This window comes from Patiria miniata, unplaced genomic scaffold, assembly GCF_015706575.1.
Source record: "Patiria miniata isolate m_02_andy unplaced genomic scaffold, ASM1570657v1 HiC_scaffold_20, whole genome shotgun sequence".
Lineage (NCBI taxonomy): Eukaryota > Metazoa > Echinodermata > Asteroidea > Valvatida > Asterinidae > Patiria > Patiria miniata.
The window spans coordinates 7,524,048-7,538,650 of record NW_024037059.1 but is presented as its reverse complement, the minus strand read 5'-3'; the positions used below and the strand labels follow the sequence as shown (position 1 = coordinate 7,538,650).

General features: G+C 40.6%; 2 protein-coding genes across 3 annotated transcripts; one reads left to right on the top strand and one right to left on the bottom strand.

Annotated features, from left to right (window-relative positions):
* Window positions 1-105: 105 nt before the first annotated feature.
* On the bottom strand, window positions 106-14,488 carry LOC119727533. Its single transcript, XM_038199438.1, has 9 exons — window positions 14,010-14,488; window positions 11,596-11,712; window positions 5,339-5,815; window positions 3,050-3,113; window positions 2,439-2,777; window positions 1,891-2,063; window positions 1,593-1,768; window positions 858-1,018; window positions 106-443 (listed from the first exon to the last, which is right to left on the bottom strand). Exons 3-9 carry the CDS (start codon window positions 5,714-5,716, stop codon window positions 376-378), a joined length of 1,359 nt encoding a protein of 452 aa, XP_038055366.1. The 5' UTR covers window positions 5,717-5,815; window positions 11,596-11,712; window positions 14,010-14,488; the 3' UTR covers window positions 106-375.
* On the top strand, window positions 7,738-12,748 carry LOC119727534 (tumor necrosis factor receptor superfamily member 4-like). Of its 2 annotated transcripts, none has more exons than XM_038199439.1 (4): window positions 7,738-8,033; window positions 10,308-10,593; window positions 11,257-11,469; window positions 12,244-12,748. In XM_038199439.1, the coding sequence occupies exons 1-4, from the start codon at window positions 7,941-7,943 to the stop codon at window positions 12,588-12,590; spliced, it is 939 nt and encodes a 312-aa protein (XP_038055367.1). In that variant the 5' UTR covers window positions 7,738-7,940; the 3' UTR covers window positions 12,591-12,748. The 2 variants fall into 2 exon arrangements, with proteins under 2 accessions (XP_038055367.1, XP_038055368.1); XM_038199440.1 differs by having other exon boundaries at window positions 7,739-8,033; window positions 12,253-12,748.
* Window positions 14,489-14,603: the final 115 nt, after the last annotated feature.

Here is a 14,603-nt window from a genome sequence, read left to right as displayed (position 1 = left end):
AATTTGATATTCTGTCAACTAAAATATATTAATGTAGAAGTGTGGTTCTGAAAAGAACCGGTTGGTCGAGTTCTTTTCAGAACCACACTTCTTTCAAGAAGAGATATCTTTCCACATGGTGTTACCCGCAAACTTTATAATTTATCTCATCCGCCATGCAAAGCTTCAAGTCATATATAGGAAAACTATACTCATTATGCTAATTAGAGCGAAACAAGCCGCTAGAATTATTTTTATATGACATCGCACACTTTTTTTCGCACGAGTATCACACTTATCCAAGCCGGAATTCGCGGTTTTGTTTTGTAGGGTTGCAACATCGAAGAAGGTTCCTTGCCCACACGATGTAGTATTGGACACAATTATTGGAACTTCTCATTGACCACTCTGCTTACTCCATAATACGTGGATAGTCATGTAGTCCGCCACGCCAACACCTCCACCTAATACAGGAATTAAAAAGTACAGGACATTTTTGCTTTTTGTGCATTTTTTTTTTCGTTTGCAGGAACAAATGTTCTCAAAATCCCAACTAGGACGCGTAACAACTAATTTGTTGAAGTTTCAACTCACTCAACACTATTGAGAAAATGAGAACACATAACTACGCCCAATTGTTTTGGTCTAGTGTATGTCGTGCCTACTACCTACAATGCACTTCCGATCCAAAGTTGCGGTTTAATCGCACCCTTTCGTGTACATTCAATAAATCAGCACTCGGGACACGATTCTCATTCAGACAGTTAGTGTACGTGACCCCAAGGTTCCCGTGGATGGGTAATCTCCCCAGTAATTCAATGAACTCGCCCAATGAACACTTATTTTAAAACCAACTTCAATGACTGTGGTACCTGTACCTGAAATGCCACTCCATGTCGCAGCATATTTCGTGGTGCTGTACATGATGGTGAACGGGTCTACCCAGGAACAGGTTGACTTTGAACCAACAATGAAAAGCCATCCCATATCACCTACGCATTCCACAGTAGCCCCGTTGATGAGGAAGTGTCGTCCAGGCCTGCAAGAAATATGGTCAAGCAATTAGTGAATGATGGGGGTTAATTTTATAAAATTTTGAATTTCTACACTGTAAAACTGTGTTTAGAGTTTAAATACATTTCTAAATACGTGTTTGAAACTCCGGTATGCTTAAGTTTATGGATGTGTGACACGATGAAAGTCTATTAAAAGTCCATCAATCAAAAACAAAAAGTAGAAGTAAATAAAAATGACATCGGGTTGAAGTCGAATGACAGGCTAATTTCACTCTCATTACTTTTTTATCACCCGTTTCAGAAAAACGAACTTGAACATATTAATTTGACTTTTTTTTATAAGTTATTATTGATGGTACTGACAGGCTTCCATACTGTGAAAAATATCTAAACGTGTCCTAAGTTAAGACGAAGCATCAGTGCGTCTAGTTTGGCATTTGATCGTTCGAGATTCACCCGTATCATCGCTTTGGATTTGAATGGGCGAACTTTTTATAGACCTATACGGTTTGGCTAAAGCCGTGGAAAGGGTGTACAGGGGAGTCAAAATACTCGCATCTTGAGAGTGCGAAGCATAAGCCGAAGGGAGTCATTTACCAGGATTGGCTGCCTTCCATAGCCATGAAACCAACGGTATCTGTTTTAAGATCCAACCAAGGAGACCCCATAAGACGGTCTATGCTGAACCAGTTGGTGATGTTGGAATGTACCCCACTGAAGATCAACTGAGCTGCGGGTTGCGCTTCGTCAGTGTTGAACAGGGAAAGTTTCACCTTGACGAGAAAAACAAGACAGTGCAAACCTAGTAAAGGTCATCTCAGAGCTCACAGTATTCTATTCAATTGATTCATAATCATGATGGCGAAAATGTTCAAAGACGTAAATCTTTGCTTACCAACTTTAGCTGGCTGCTGGTGTGGTTCCAAGCATCGTAGATGGTCTGGTCCCGGTAATTGCCTTCATTTACCAGGGTGGAGTCCCACTGACGGTCGGTCCATATCTCATACAGGCTACGGTTGGACTTCTGCTGGCCTCCCAGTCCCTTGAACACGAGTTGCCATTGCAACGCTACCAGATATAAAATCCAGGCGTCTTTTTATTTTGGTAAAGATAGTGATGATAAATGAAGTAAAAGAATTTGCCTAAAATTTACTGCTGAACAAAAAGATTTTATTTTTCTGGTTTGCAAAGACTTCAATTTCCACATTTGTCTACATCGTTAATGATCGACGGATATACAACAATGATGACAGCTGAGGCACGAAAACGGCCGGGCAGCCGGTCCGTAGAAGCACCTTCGGAGTAATTGCAGAATATTCCGCAATTCAAAAGGGACTCCCTCCCCCTTAAATCACTGGCTACTGGCTACGAATTGTGCTCCAAGTTTCAGTGCCCCTTCCAAAAAAGGTACTGAGATGTACACCACTGGCCTATAATACGTACCATGCGAGTCCGAGCACGTGTGGTTGGTTGAGCAGCAGTAGGCCTTATTGGTGACAGCAGGCCGAGGTGTGGTGGGTATGAGACTCTCGTCCGGTCTTCCTTCCACGATGTAGTAACACTCTCCTGGGGCACCGTAGTATGAACCACACGGTGTCAACTTGGCATCTCTGCCTTTAACGTCGATCAGGGCCCAAGAATCATCGGCGCGGCCTGCTCGGTAAGCTGCTTTCAGCTGGGCTAACGTGCAGAGCTGCATGGCATACTGCGAACAGGCGCGCCTGGCCAGAGACAAGTCATTGCTGGGGAATGTCTCAATGGTTCTGATGATATCAGGAACGTCTTGAGAAATAGAAAAGGGCGATAAAACATGTCAATATTTATACATGCATGGTATGAGATCACTAATGTTCATTTTACCCGGTGGAGGGGGAGAGGGTAATATCTGAAAACCCAGGTAATCTCTGAACACATTAAAATAGTTAACATCATTACCAATAATGTACTTCATTTTATAACCATGATTGGAAGTAGGCCTAATCGAAAAACGTGGATCTTGTTTACATAATTATGTTACAGTGACTGCTTTGTGGGTCCACATGATGGTCATTTACCGTTGGGGTAGTTTTCCAAGCAGGGAGGTTCTTGATTCTGAGCAGTGACAAATTCGTCCCTTGGCTGGAAAAAAAGAATGAGAAGCTAAGGTTTCACAAACAAATTGAGTTCAGCATTTCCCGGTCAAATGCAACAAAATAGTGTTCATTTCCATGAAAACGCTTTCAAATTCACACGGTATCCGTTGTTGTGTAGGCCTACACATGAAAATGTTCTTTTCGTTCAAATCTCATGATGCCCGAGTATCCACACTGTTAGAGCTATGCATGTCAGCATTTTTCTCTAGCTTCAATCAACCTTTCCCTATCCCAAGGGCACTCGCCTGAGGAGTGGTTTTTTGTCATAATTGTTAATAAATTACCTGAATTTGAGTTGTTGTTTTTGGTTTTATTCCGTTTTGTATGTTTTTACTCTTTTACTTATTGATAGTGTATGGTGATGTCGGTAATTGGCCTTGTTTTTAGATTGTTGTTATAGATTCAAATTTACCTTTTATTTTGTTCTTCTCAATTTGGTACTGAACGTTTATTCCCTGTATTTTTTTTATTTGCATACCTCGTATTGTTTAAATAACTAGAATATTTATTCGTGTTTTTAAGAGTTTTAAGAATTGTAAAGCGCACTTGAACATATTATATTATGGAATCTGCTCTTTAAAACATAAATATATTATGATTATTATTTATTAACAGTCTTCATCTCGCCTCGACGTTAGCCATCATTCTGACTCGTTGCCATGGTTTTATTGTCAATTACCGTGGCTAATTGCAGTTTGCTGTTTACTTTAGATGTACTGCCAGTGATTCTATTTTGAGCGTCTGCAATACTCAGTAGAAAAAGGAAAAGCCTTTTAATTTGTCACTGATGATTATGTTTTATTGTTTTGCGTTCAAAAACATCCTCTCTCCGCGTGGACTGGCCCGGATCACACCACCAATATTTGCCAACTGAACTGCCGCAAATTATTTTTATATTTTGCGAAGACATTTTTTCCATATCCGAAGGTGGTCTATTAAAAGTTGAATAAATTATATATAATTAGAAAGCAACATGCAATTTGAAAACATTATATTTTCGGGATGAAACTCAAACATACCACGGACATTACATCTTTAATAAAGCACTCTCATAATTTAGGGAGATAATTGTCATCTCGTCTTTTTGAATTGTCGTGCAAGGATATGCAACGTTAATAATTAATATCACACGGGCTCAACACAGTCTAGCCTATACAATGTGTTTGCGACAGACTAAAGGCATACTGAGAAAAGCCATGCCAAATGGACAGTTTTATGAGTTTTTGTCTGGATTTTTTTTTGATTGTATAGTACCTCAGATCAAAGAATATTCAAAATTCGAACGTCTATAGACCGCGCCCTATACACTAAAAACTGTGTCAATAGTTTTAGCACATTCTAAAGACTACATTGTACCCGCTTGTTTAACTTTTGATCTACAATACGTTTTGATTGGTTGATGTCTGTGGCATGTGATAAGCATCGTACGAAAGGCTGAGTATTATTGTAAAAGTAAATTGACAAATAAAATGACTTATCGGCTTCAAGTCGAAAGCCCTTTAAATACCCACTTTCCTCTCTCATTGTTAATATCCCAGAATGTTCAACTCCAAAATATAGACATGACCCTTTTGTACAATTTATTCCTGATGCCACAAACAGACCTACACATTAATATTCATTTTGCAAAATTGTTTTGCTTTTATCACGTTAACAAAAGACTACTTTACGTAGCCCTTTGCTCATCTGAAAAGTACCGGCAACTGACCTTTGCAATTTCAGTCGATAAAGTAAAACTAATTTGAACTTGATTTTGTTCAATTTAAATTCTGTTGGTTCAGTTCTTTCCTGAAACCCCGTTTTAAATCACAACCAACCTTCGAAATGTTTCCTCTTAATCTTATACCTCATGCGGAGCCCCCAAAAGTACAAGAACCACGCAGATGCTATTTTGTTCCCGCTAACTGATATTTCGTTTCCTCCAAATAGTGGGTACGGAAGCTTAACGTTACCATCCATGTTTCCGCGTCATTTCAAAGATAAATTATAGAATGACGGAAAATGTAAGACTGTGAGATTCCATAGGCTATACACAATAACACGTCGAGTCACGGTTTTAATAGGCCCTACCAAAATATAAAACTTTAATTTTGACGATGTGTACTCATTTATTTATCTTTTTATTTGCCACATCCAACAGCAGAAGAAGCGCCAATTACCGGAATGGGATCAAAATAAAATCAAAACTTGGAATAAAATATGTAAATTTACCTCTACGTCGATGTAGGAGTAGAACCAGCCTCGTCTCAGGGCCAGACGATCGGGGTCGCTGTGGTGAGAGGCGTTATAGACGAGATGGCACATCCCGGTCTTCAGCTCGTAGTTGACGGAGCGGCACCGTGGCTCGGCCGTGCACGCCCCGTGGCAGAGCCCCTGGGTGTCGGTGCGACACACGCTGTGGTTGAAACCAACCAGCGCAACACCCACCATACCGCACCATCCTCGCGGGCAAGTCGCTGCGGCATCGCCTAGGGCACTCAAGGCGATTCCAATCAAAAGGGAAGCCGCAAGAGCGCGAAATGAACCTCCTCCAATGCTGTTCATTTCTGTAATAATGTTGCAGACACCAGTTGCCGTCGCTTCATACATCAAAGCGCCCAAGTTTATTGATGCGTCCTAAAGTATATTACCTTAAAGGCGCAGGATAGCGGTAGAAACAACAGACGAAGAAGAGACTTTTTCCTTCAACTAAACACCTTAGAGGTTATCTAAAGAATGTTATCTAAAACAGATAATGACTTTGTATCTGTTGTGTTTCAGTGGATATACATGAGGATCAACTAGGCCTATACGAGTGCAATTTACAGAAATTTCGGTGAATTTCAGCTGAAAACTTCTTTTAAATACCAAAAAACAACTAACGTTTCTGTTTAAAAATTATTTATCATTCAGATTATCGGGGGAAAAAAACACACTTGAGAGTGTGCGGTAGTCTTCGGGGTTGTTTATCTGTTGGAATTACTGTAAATCATGTAAAGGTTTGCTGAGTTGAAACTTTCTAAATTATATTACCAAGCTTTAATAGTGTTCTTTTCGTTTCTACAAAATCATGATCACTGCTTGTTGACATAATAAAGTTCATAAGTGGATGGACATCCAGGTAACTGAATCACTTAATACAAGGGAAATATTCTAAAAGAAAAAAAAAGCGGGGTTAAATGTTTTTTTTCAACGATGAACTTTCGCTTTAAGCTTTAATAAATGCGCAGAAATAAACACCGAGGCCGGTAATACACAATCAAAACAAACCTACTTTCAGTACAACATCCGTCGATGTTGGTTACCATGGCAAATGTAATGACTTCGTTGCCACCTTCAATCAAAAGTGTGTAACAAATTCAGCATCGTGCACTTGTTTTGTGAACCGTGAAACGCAGTTCTATCGCGTGACTAGAGCCTGAAAGTAAACAGTTACGCGGCGAGCTTCTGGAACCCTCGCGCAGCCTGTCTATGGGTATTTTACACTGGATCACAGTGTCCTTTCATCTTCCATCATTTTTGACGGAATGATTTTTAACTGTTACCACCCCAAGAAACACTCATGTTGGAATTTTATCTTCAGTTGGTATTCTTCAAATATAATTGAACGAAAAAAATTACTTGATGGGTAACACCGAATTTCATTCAAGACCTTTGACATCCGACATTGTTGTTCCTAGGTCTCCTGGTGCGTGCACATTAATTTTGTTTTCATGTTGTGTATTTGGTCTGCTTGCGTGAGAACTACAATGTATAATGTTACGAAGATTTACACACCTACAGCCGATGGGTTCTAGATCTAGCGGGGCTGGCTTGAACAGATCATGGGTGCAGTCCTATCAAAGGTAATTTTTTAGTGGTATTTTTTCGTTAATAGGCCTACTAAAATGAGCCCTTTAAGTTTATTCACACAATTTAAAAACCGTAAAAGACATCTTGATCTTCTATTTCACTTTCCGTTTTCACCCGACACCACAAATTTCAGAAATTCTCATCTACGTTCCCATTCAAAGGTTCTGGAAGAGCGCCACCACGGGGTGAACTTTCAGGATCTCCATCAACAGAAATGGTAAACTTCAATTCATTATTCATGGCAATGACTTGTTGAATGCATACAGTTACTCCGTAGCCAAAGCCATAATATATCGAAGAAACAAAATTCAACACTTTTCTTACTATTCACAAATGAATTTACACGAAGTTTGCAGCCAAGTTCTTTTAGATGCGTACATTAAAGCAATATGGAAAACCTAGTAACGCTGCTCCCAGAGCCTGCAAAATTATCAGTTGATTTAGAATGGCTAATGGGGTCAATAGGGGTAATCCTATACGACAGCACTGCCCGGTTCAAAGGTGACATTTAGTGATTGAGGTACAAAGAGTTACTACAATGCCTTAAAGGAGCTCTTGACGAATTTCAAATTGGCATCCGTGCCAGCCAGTGCTATAGCCATTGTAGGACCAGTTATTACTTTTTTTTACATCCTTTCCACAAAAGAAACTACTCAGTCCCTTGGACTATATGAGATTCAGCTGTCCATGTATAGCTTCTATTTGCATAAGTACGAACGGGGCTCCCCCCTTTAAACTCCCTGATTTTACACCTATTGTACGCCATTCGAGCGTGTCGTCACAGGCCTATAACGACCATTTTCGACCCCAACGCAAACAGTTCAGGCATTCAGTGGCAACTTCCCGGTTGCAGAAATGCTCTGGAAAAAACTGTCCTCCTCCTCGCACATTATCCAAGTTTTTGTCAAACATTTTGATTCTTCTCGCTGGACTTCATGAAGTAAACTCTTCACTTTACAAACGAAAGCGGAGGTTTTAAAAAATGGTAACTTGTGTGAGAAAGGCGGCGGTGTTTCTCATGAGCGCGGCCGTGTTGCTTCAGCCGACATTTGCCAACCACCACAGCAACCAGCAGGTATGTGGAAACGATATTGAGGTGTTGTCAACAAAGGGATACAAAGTTCAGTGTTTGTTAAGTTATTTTGTATGCTACACGTAGTCAAAACAGCATTCGATGCCAAATATAGGCGATCATGCTTCACTAGTTCCTTTGAAAAGTATGCAGTGGTGCCACGGTCTTTGAAGGTTTTAATTATGTGAATCTAAAGAGAATTAGATTTTGTGTGCAGAACTAAACAGTATGAGTTTTAGTTTTAATCACTTTGGTTTCTGGGACCATGGCTATTCTTTCCCATTAAGATATGTTTGATGACAGAGAAACTGCCAACATTCTTCAGAACAGCCCACACAGTTTCAAAAATGCAGTGCAAGCATGACCATGCACTCTTGAAGGGAACAATCGTGGCGCATAGTGATGTGTTGAATCATCTAGGTTATACTGATGTTTAGTCTAAAGTTTCTTTCGTTTTTGACGGTTGCAGTCGTTTCTGCGTCATGTTTTTTTTAAAAGATGAACATACGGGTTTAAAGAACATGTCCACAGATTGTAAAGCTATATGAATAGATGTGATTGTGTATATAGCAAAAGTTTTACCCAACCCAACCCATTCGAGCCTACACTTTTAAAGTAAAAAAATAGTTCCTAATCTTTTCCTGTTTCTAAATTTACGTCAGAACAACTTGTTTTCCACCTTTTCTGTTATTCTGACATGTTTCCTTTATAATGACGTTAATAAAATATGTTAATCGGTAACGAGAGGAACAAAGAGCGATCCCAATATTTGCATTGTCTGTATAATGAACAATTGTGGATCGAAACTACCTGATAAATACACACACCACACCACAAGCATTGTTAGATATTGCCTAGAAGAATTCAATAAAAACCTTAGTTTCTAACCTCAAGCGATAGGAATTTTAAGGAACGTGTTCCTGTTTCTGTGGTTAACACTTAAAAACCGAAGGGTCCTTGCACAATGCATAATATTTCAGTTATTATTCTAAAAGGAGACTTTGGAGATTTTAAAATTCCTCGGTTAAAATTGTTGTATCCAATGCAGCTATCCGTATTGTGTTCTAATATTGTTACAATGAATGCTTGGAAAGGATCTCTCATATCTGCAGTCCTAGCGATCCAACCTATTTCCCCCTGGTTCCGTCTTAACGCAAGAGGTCTATTGGTGTTTTTTTCACGCTCATTGTATCAATGAGGAATAATAATAATATTAACATCCAAATCAATGTAGATATTTGTTATTAGGCCTTCATGCAGACGCAATTTTTTTTTTTCGCCAAAAATTCAGATCTGACACTGTAGACGAATTGACACATAGTTTACAAATGTTCCCATTCGGACATTTGGAAATCTGGAACGGATTTCGTTATCACAATCATTGCAACTATTACGTTTCTTTCAAAATATTTGTGAAAGGGTTTGTTGTTTATAGCAAATCACCGGCACTAAATGGCCTGGATAGGGCGGTGGGCTGGGGACCGGGCCGGCGGGGCAGGGCAGGGCGGGACGTCATGGGCAGTTTAAGGTTACGACGTTTTTGGGGGTTTCGTGGGACTCCCCGTGATGAACAAAGTCCTATTTTGGTTTGGTTGTGTTTATTTAGCTAACAACATGAATATATTGACAATTTTAATACACAATGGTGCTAGGGGCCTACATATAGACGGACTTCGAAATGTATTTGACAGCTTAATGATTGAAAATCCCCTAATAACCCGGAAATGTTGCAATATCTGCGGACGTGTTGGGCAACAAGTTTTGACTGCAATGCTATAATGGCAAGGCAGCGCCATGCATCGGGGGATCTACAAGAGCTGTATCTCAATTAACGGGACACTTGTGTCAGGCAATGTTTTAACAGAAAATAAGAATAAAACAAAAATATGCAATAAAAATTAAAAAGGCAGGCACAATTTAATAATTTTGTTTATAATCTAGGATTTTCCGTAAACTCTTTGAACATTTGAGTAGCGGATCCATGGCCGCACTCGAATCTCGTCCCGGCTCTCGTACTTCTGTACCTCTGTGTACCAAGTACAACGCTAATTCAACTTTATTACCGGTATTTTCCCCCTTGTTCTCTGTTCTTTATGTTTGCAACTAATGAAACCCGTGTGTCCTTTGTACTTGTCGGTACCCCTGCCATTTCGACTTTGACGAAGATGATCCTGTAATGATCGAAATGTAAGGCCCTGTAACTTAAGTTGGATACAGTGAGCAGTTTGTAGCAGTTTTATCCATTTTCCCTCGTTTTATATTTCTCGGTTAATAAAGGTCGGGAGCTGTAGGTATGGCATGTTCGACGACCGGCAACGCGGAGCGGAGCCCGGCAGGCTCAACTGCCGGCCCTGCAGCCGGTGTATGCCGGGCTACGGTGCCAGCCGCCTCTGCATCCGGTACAACGATACGGAATGTTCCCCATGTTCACCGGGCCACTACTCGGCTACCACCAGCAGTCTAGATAGCTGCATCCCTTGTACTGTATGTGGGAGACGGGAGCCCGAGCAGCAGGCTTGTACGGTCAAGTCGGATGCCGTGTGCCGTAAACACTGCCCGATTGGTATGAAATCCTATCAGATTTTGGCCCAATCTGGAGCTGCCATAATATTAAACTATTGGCAACATACCCCGCATTTCAATTGCCTACAGCACTATACTTTCTGTTTAACTCCGAAAACGCAGAATTATAAGTAACAGGATATAAACATTCGCATAGTTAGCAATCTGCCCGTGGAAAACCCGTTGGCACAAAATTCTACAACCCTGTCCTCATGACGTTCAATTGGAACCGCTCTCGCCGTAGTATTAGATTATTTTTATTTCAAAAAAAATCTCGTACATAATTTAATTATTTATGGAATGGTGTGATACTTAGGGCACTGGACTAAAGCAACTAATCGTGACGTTGAATCGGCAAAGAAAGACATTGTTACATGTGATAGGAAAAATAGGGTTGGTAGCAGTGTTGAACTTGATGGAGCACATTATGGTACAAAATGTACTTCTCTCTTAAATCGAAGTCAGTTTCATAATTACGCCTAGATCATTATTAAGTGATCGAGGTACTAGACACTATTTTCTGGGTCTCAAAACCCTTTCAATCTATTTAATCATACTACTTTATCAGACTTTAATATAATCGTAGAAGAAAGATTTTCTTAACAGTTTGTATAGAAAATGCAGATGGAATTTTTGTGACATCACCAATTCCTTTGGATCACAGGGTCTTTTTACAATCCCTTCGATGAAGACTGTCTTCCCTGCTCGTCCTGCCGCAACTACCCAAAGGACGAGGCAAACAGCGTACGCGTACAGCAATGCGTGGAGGATGGGATGGTGCCCGACATGCAGTGTTGGCCGCACCCAGATCTGATTGACCAGGATATGTCATCGGTCATGTCTTACGACTATTCTGAAGATCAATCTACCGATTACGGTGAGTTAATAAGCAAAGATTTACCTATAACAACGCATGGCGCAGATTACATAACTGCTGTTGGAATATTGACAACTTTATTTTTGGTATAGGCCAACCTCTCAAAATTAAAATGGACAGACTTACCTCTGAGTTCGGGTACTCCCTCACAGACAATCGCTCGTACCCTAAGACCTATTCATGCGTGCTGGTGCAGCACCTTCCCCAGCTCCGGGTTTTAGAGTGTCAGTAGGGGGCCATGCACTACAAGATAGAACAAACACACACAATTACTTTTACGCTTATTTGTTTTTGCCGATTGGAGGAGGGGAGGGGTGGGCAGTTGCTCGGGGGGGGGGGGGGCACTGCCATAGTCCTGGGCTGATGATAGCTAATTCCTCATCAAAATGTTGTGAAGGAAACGCAGACGTCACAAAGCATCCCCGTTCGCCTATTATGCACACCAATCTCGACCTCAGGGGTTGTGCGCGCTTTCTATCGCATGAGGCAGAGCTCAAACAAATCACTATTTTGAATGATGGAATTTTGAGGTCGCCAAAGAAATGAGGTCACCAGCGCCCATGGGGAATAGGACGAGTCAAAATAGACAGACACTTTAACACCATTGCTGTTGCCCATTCACGATGTTATTGCGCATATTTCGTACAAAACGCGCTGGTAAAGGTAACCAGGTCACAGGTTTACATAGGTTACATAGCGCCATCTCCTGTCCCGCATTGAGTTCAGGGTATAAACCAAGAATCAAAGATATAGATTTGGGGTTTTTTTCTTCAGATTCTTCAGATTCTTCAGATAAGGAGCCACCAACCACCGTCGCCTACTATGACTACCGCGTCCGGCCTGTCGGCCCATCACCGCGACCAGGCCAAGTCAGTAACGAGGACACTGAGCCTGATAATACCGAGGACATGGCGCGGATGTACACCGTCGTCCTACTCACATTGCTGATAGTGGTGGGACTGTGCGTGTTTCTCTCCATCACCATCCTTGTCTGCCTGTGTCGAGTAATGAAGATGAGTTCCCATCGCTCATCATACCAGCGAACCAACAGCGGAGGTTATCATTGCATTTCAGAAAAGACTTCCAAGTTGCTTGTTAGGCAGCCAACGACATACGTATAAATTTGTATTAAGATACAATGTTGGCCCGTGTGGTATTAAAGTTGGCATTATGGACTCATAAAAAATCATTTTTATATACGATTCAAAAATCTTGCACAAGTATGCAATTTGGTTAGGTTAGGTACGAGATATTCTGGTGTCTGGCCGTGAAAAAAAAATCACTTCGTCGCGGCCTGAGATCCGAAAACACGATTTTTTTCCAAAGTTAAAATGATACAATCCTTCTAAATATCACATAACTTCACATATTACTTTGAGCAAAATGAACAAGGGAAGATTGTTAAATTTGAGGCGGAGTGAACGTAATAAATTCACAGTGGACGTTAAAATACGTAATATACCTTGGACCTAAAACACCAGTGCCTACACAATAAATACCATTAGGCCTAATATGTGCACTACACGATGTATCGAATCAGGATACAGGAAGCAAGGTTCCCAGTGCACCCAGGGGTTACTATTGGAAACGAGGTTGGAAATAAAGTAACCTCTGGGGACAAGGTAACGCCACTCTCGAGTGAGGCCCTGAAGTCCCCCCCCCCCCAAAAAAAAATATGAACCCCAATTCACCTCTGCACTTCACATTGGTAAAACCAAAATTTCTCCTTCGCTGTGCACACAGTTGTACCCCTCCCCCTATAACTTCTTGAGGTCGGTGTTTCCTGGCATTTAATAATCAGTAGCTAGGCTAATACAATTCAACATTTACACTTCCCAACTAAATTTCCTCAAAAAGTTTATTAATCTTCCGTAGAATCTGAATCTATTCCCAAAGGTTTTCAAAAGTAGCTCTGAAACTCAGCAGCAAGGATTCATGTAGACCACATGTGACATAGTGACAGTATATGTCCTTAAACAAAATTATCAGGGTTAAAAGCAAACTCTCCGTTAACTACTAGTGGTTTTTTTAAAATATGTTAAAACGTATGTAATCATTAAGAGCAGCTTATATGAAGTATATCCAGTACAGGTATAGCTGATGTATTGTTTGTATATCACATTATCCTATACAGTTTTGTATTTTTTGGGCAGGGCCACTTTATGAGGTTCTTTTTTTAAATAATGTTTTATTTATTATTTTGTACTGTTACTTTTAAAGTAACATTGATAAATTATCGATGTATGTACTCAGTTTAGTACGCATGCGTACACGTATCACCTTTGGACCGTAATAAAGCTTGATATTTGGTATAAATATTTGTTGCGTTGTTTTCTGATGCCACTGCCAAGGGAAGTTCCATATACATGTACAATCAGAGCGGTGAAGATGCATATAAGGTCCACAGCATGAGAAGAAGTGCTTGACACTATTTTCTAAGTTGCATTCTCCAGTACCAATTCTTAGCATAAATCATTTCCCCAAGAAAATCATTTCCCCAAGACTGCAATCTTACACTACAAAATAAGCATTGTACTGACCATAACAGTTTCGAGATAGTCACGCTCTTCCATTCCGTCTACAGGTTTCACACCTTGATATATCAACAAAATAAGCTTCAAATGAGATCCACGAGACTCATCTGGTGGTCAGGCCATTATTTCACATCAACACGGGTTGAAGATATTTTACTCAGCCTCTGAACATCAATCACTGCCAAATCATCGCGCCTCGTTGCAAAAATTAAAATGGCCGCCGAACTAAAATTCCGCTGGTACTTTGCGAAGTTCACACCAGCGAAACTCATGTAGTTTTAGAACTCGAAGTTTGGCGCGCATCAATTCTTTAATAATGGCTGCAGCGGCCGTCGTTAGTGTTCACCAGGGACAACTATGTTATCCGAGCAGCCAGAAATAAAAAAGCACATGCGCGCGAGAATATTATTTTTCCATCGACGTCCCCGATAGAAAGGGTGCATAATGTTGCAGGGGGCAAAAAGAGGGCGAATTCTTTTTTTTTCTTCTCTGTCTCGATTCTCGATAAATTACTGAAAAATACTCCCAAATCTTTATGTTTCAAGTAGTTATTGATTCAGAGATGCAACCCCCCCCCCCCATTTTGCTACTTCAATAAAA

Excerpts from the sequence above, each read along its gene's own strand:
- LOC119727534 (XM_038199439.1), top strand. The coding sequence starts at position 7,941 with ATGGTAACTTGTGTGAGAAAGGCGGCGGTGTTTCTCATGAGCGCGGCC. Across the intron at positions 8,034-10,307 it reads ACCACCACAGCAACCAGCAG|GTCGGGAGCTGTAGGTATGG; the intron begins GTATGTGGAAAC and ends CGGTTAATAAAG. Across the intron at positions 11,470-12,243 it reads AGATCAATCTACCGATTACG|ATTCTTCAGATTCTTCAGAT; the intron begins GTGAGTTAATAA and ends TTTTTTCTTCAG.
- LOC119727533 (XM_038199438.1), bottom strand. The coding sequence starts at position 5,716 with ATGTATGAAGCGACGGCAACTGGTGTCTGCAACATTATTACAGAAATG. Across the intron at positions 2,064-2,438 it reads CACGTGCTCGGACTCGCATG|CGTTGCAATGGCAACTCGTG; the intron begins GTACGTATTATA and ends TATATCTGGTAG. Across the intron at positions 1,019-1,592 it reads ATGGAAGGCAGCCAATCCTG|GCCTGGACGACACTTCCTCA; the intron begins GTAAATGACTCC and ends TATTTCTTGCAG.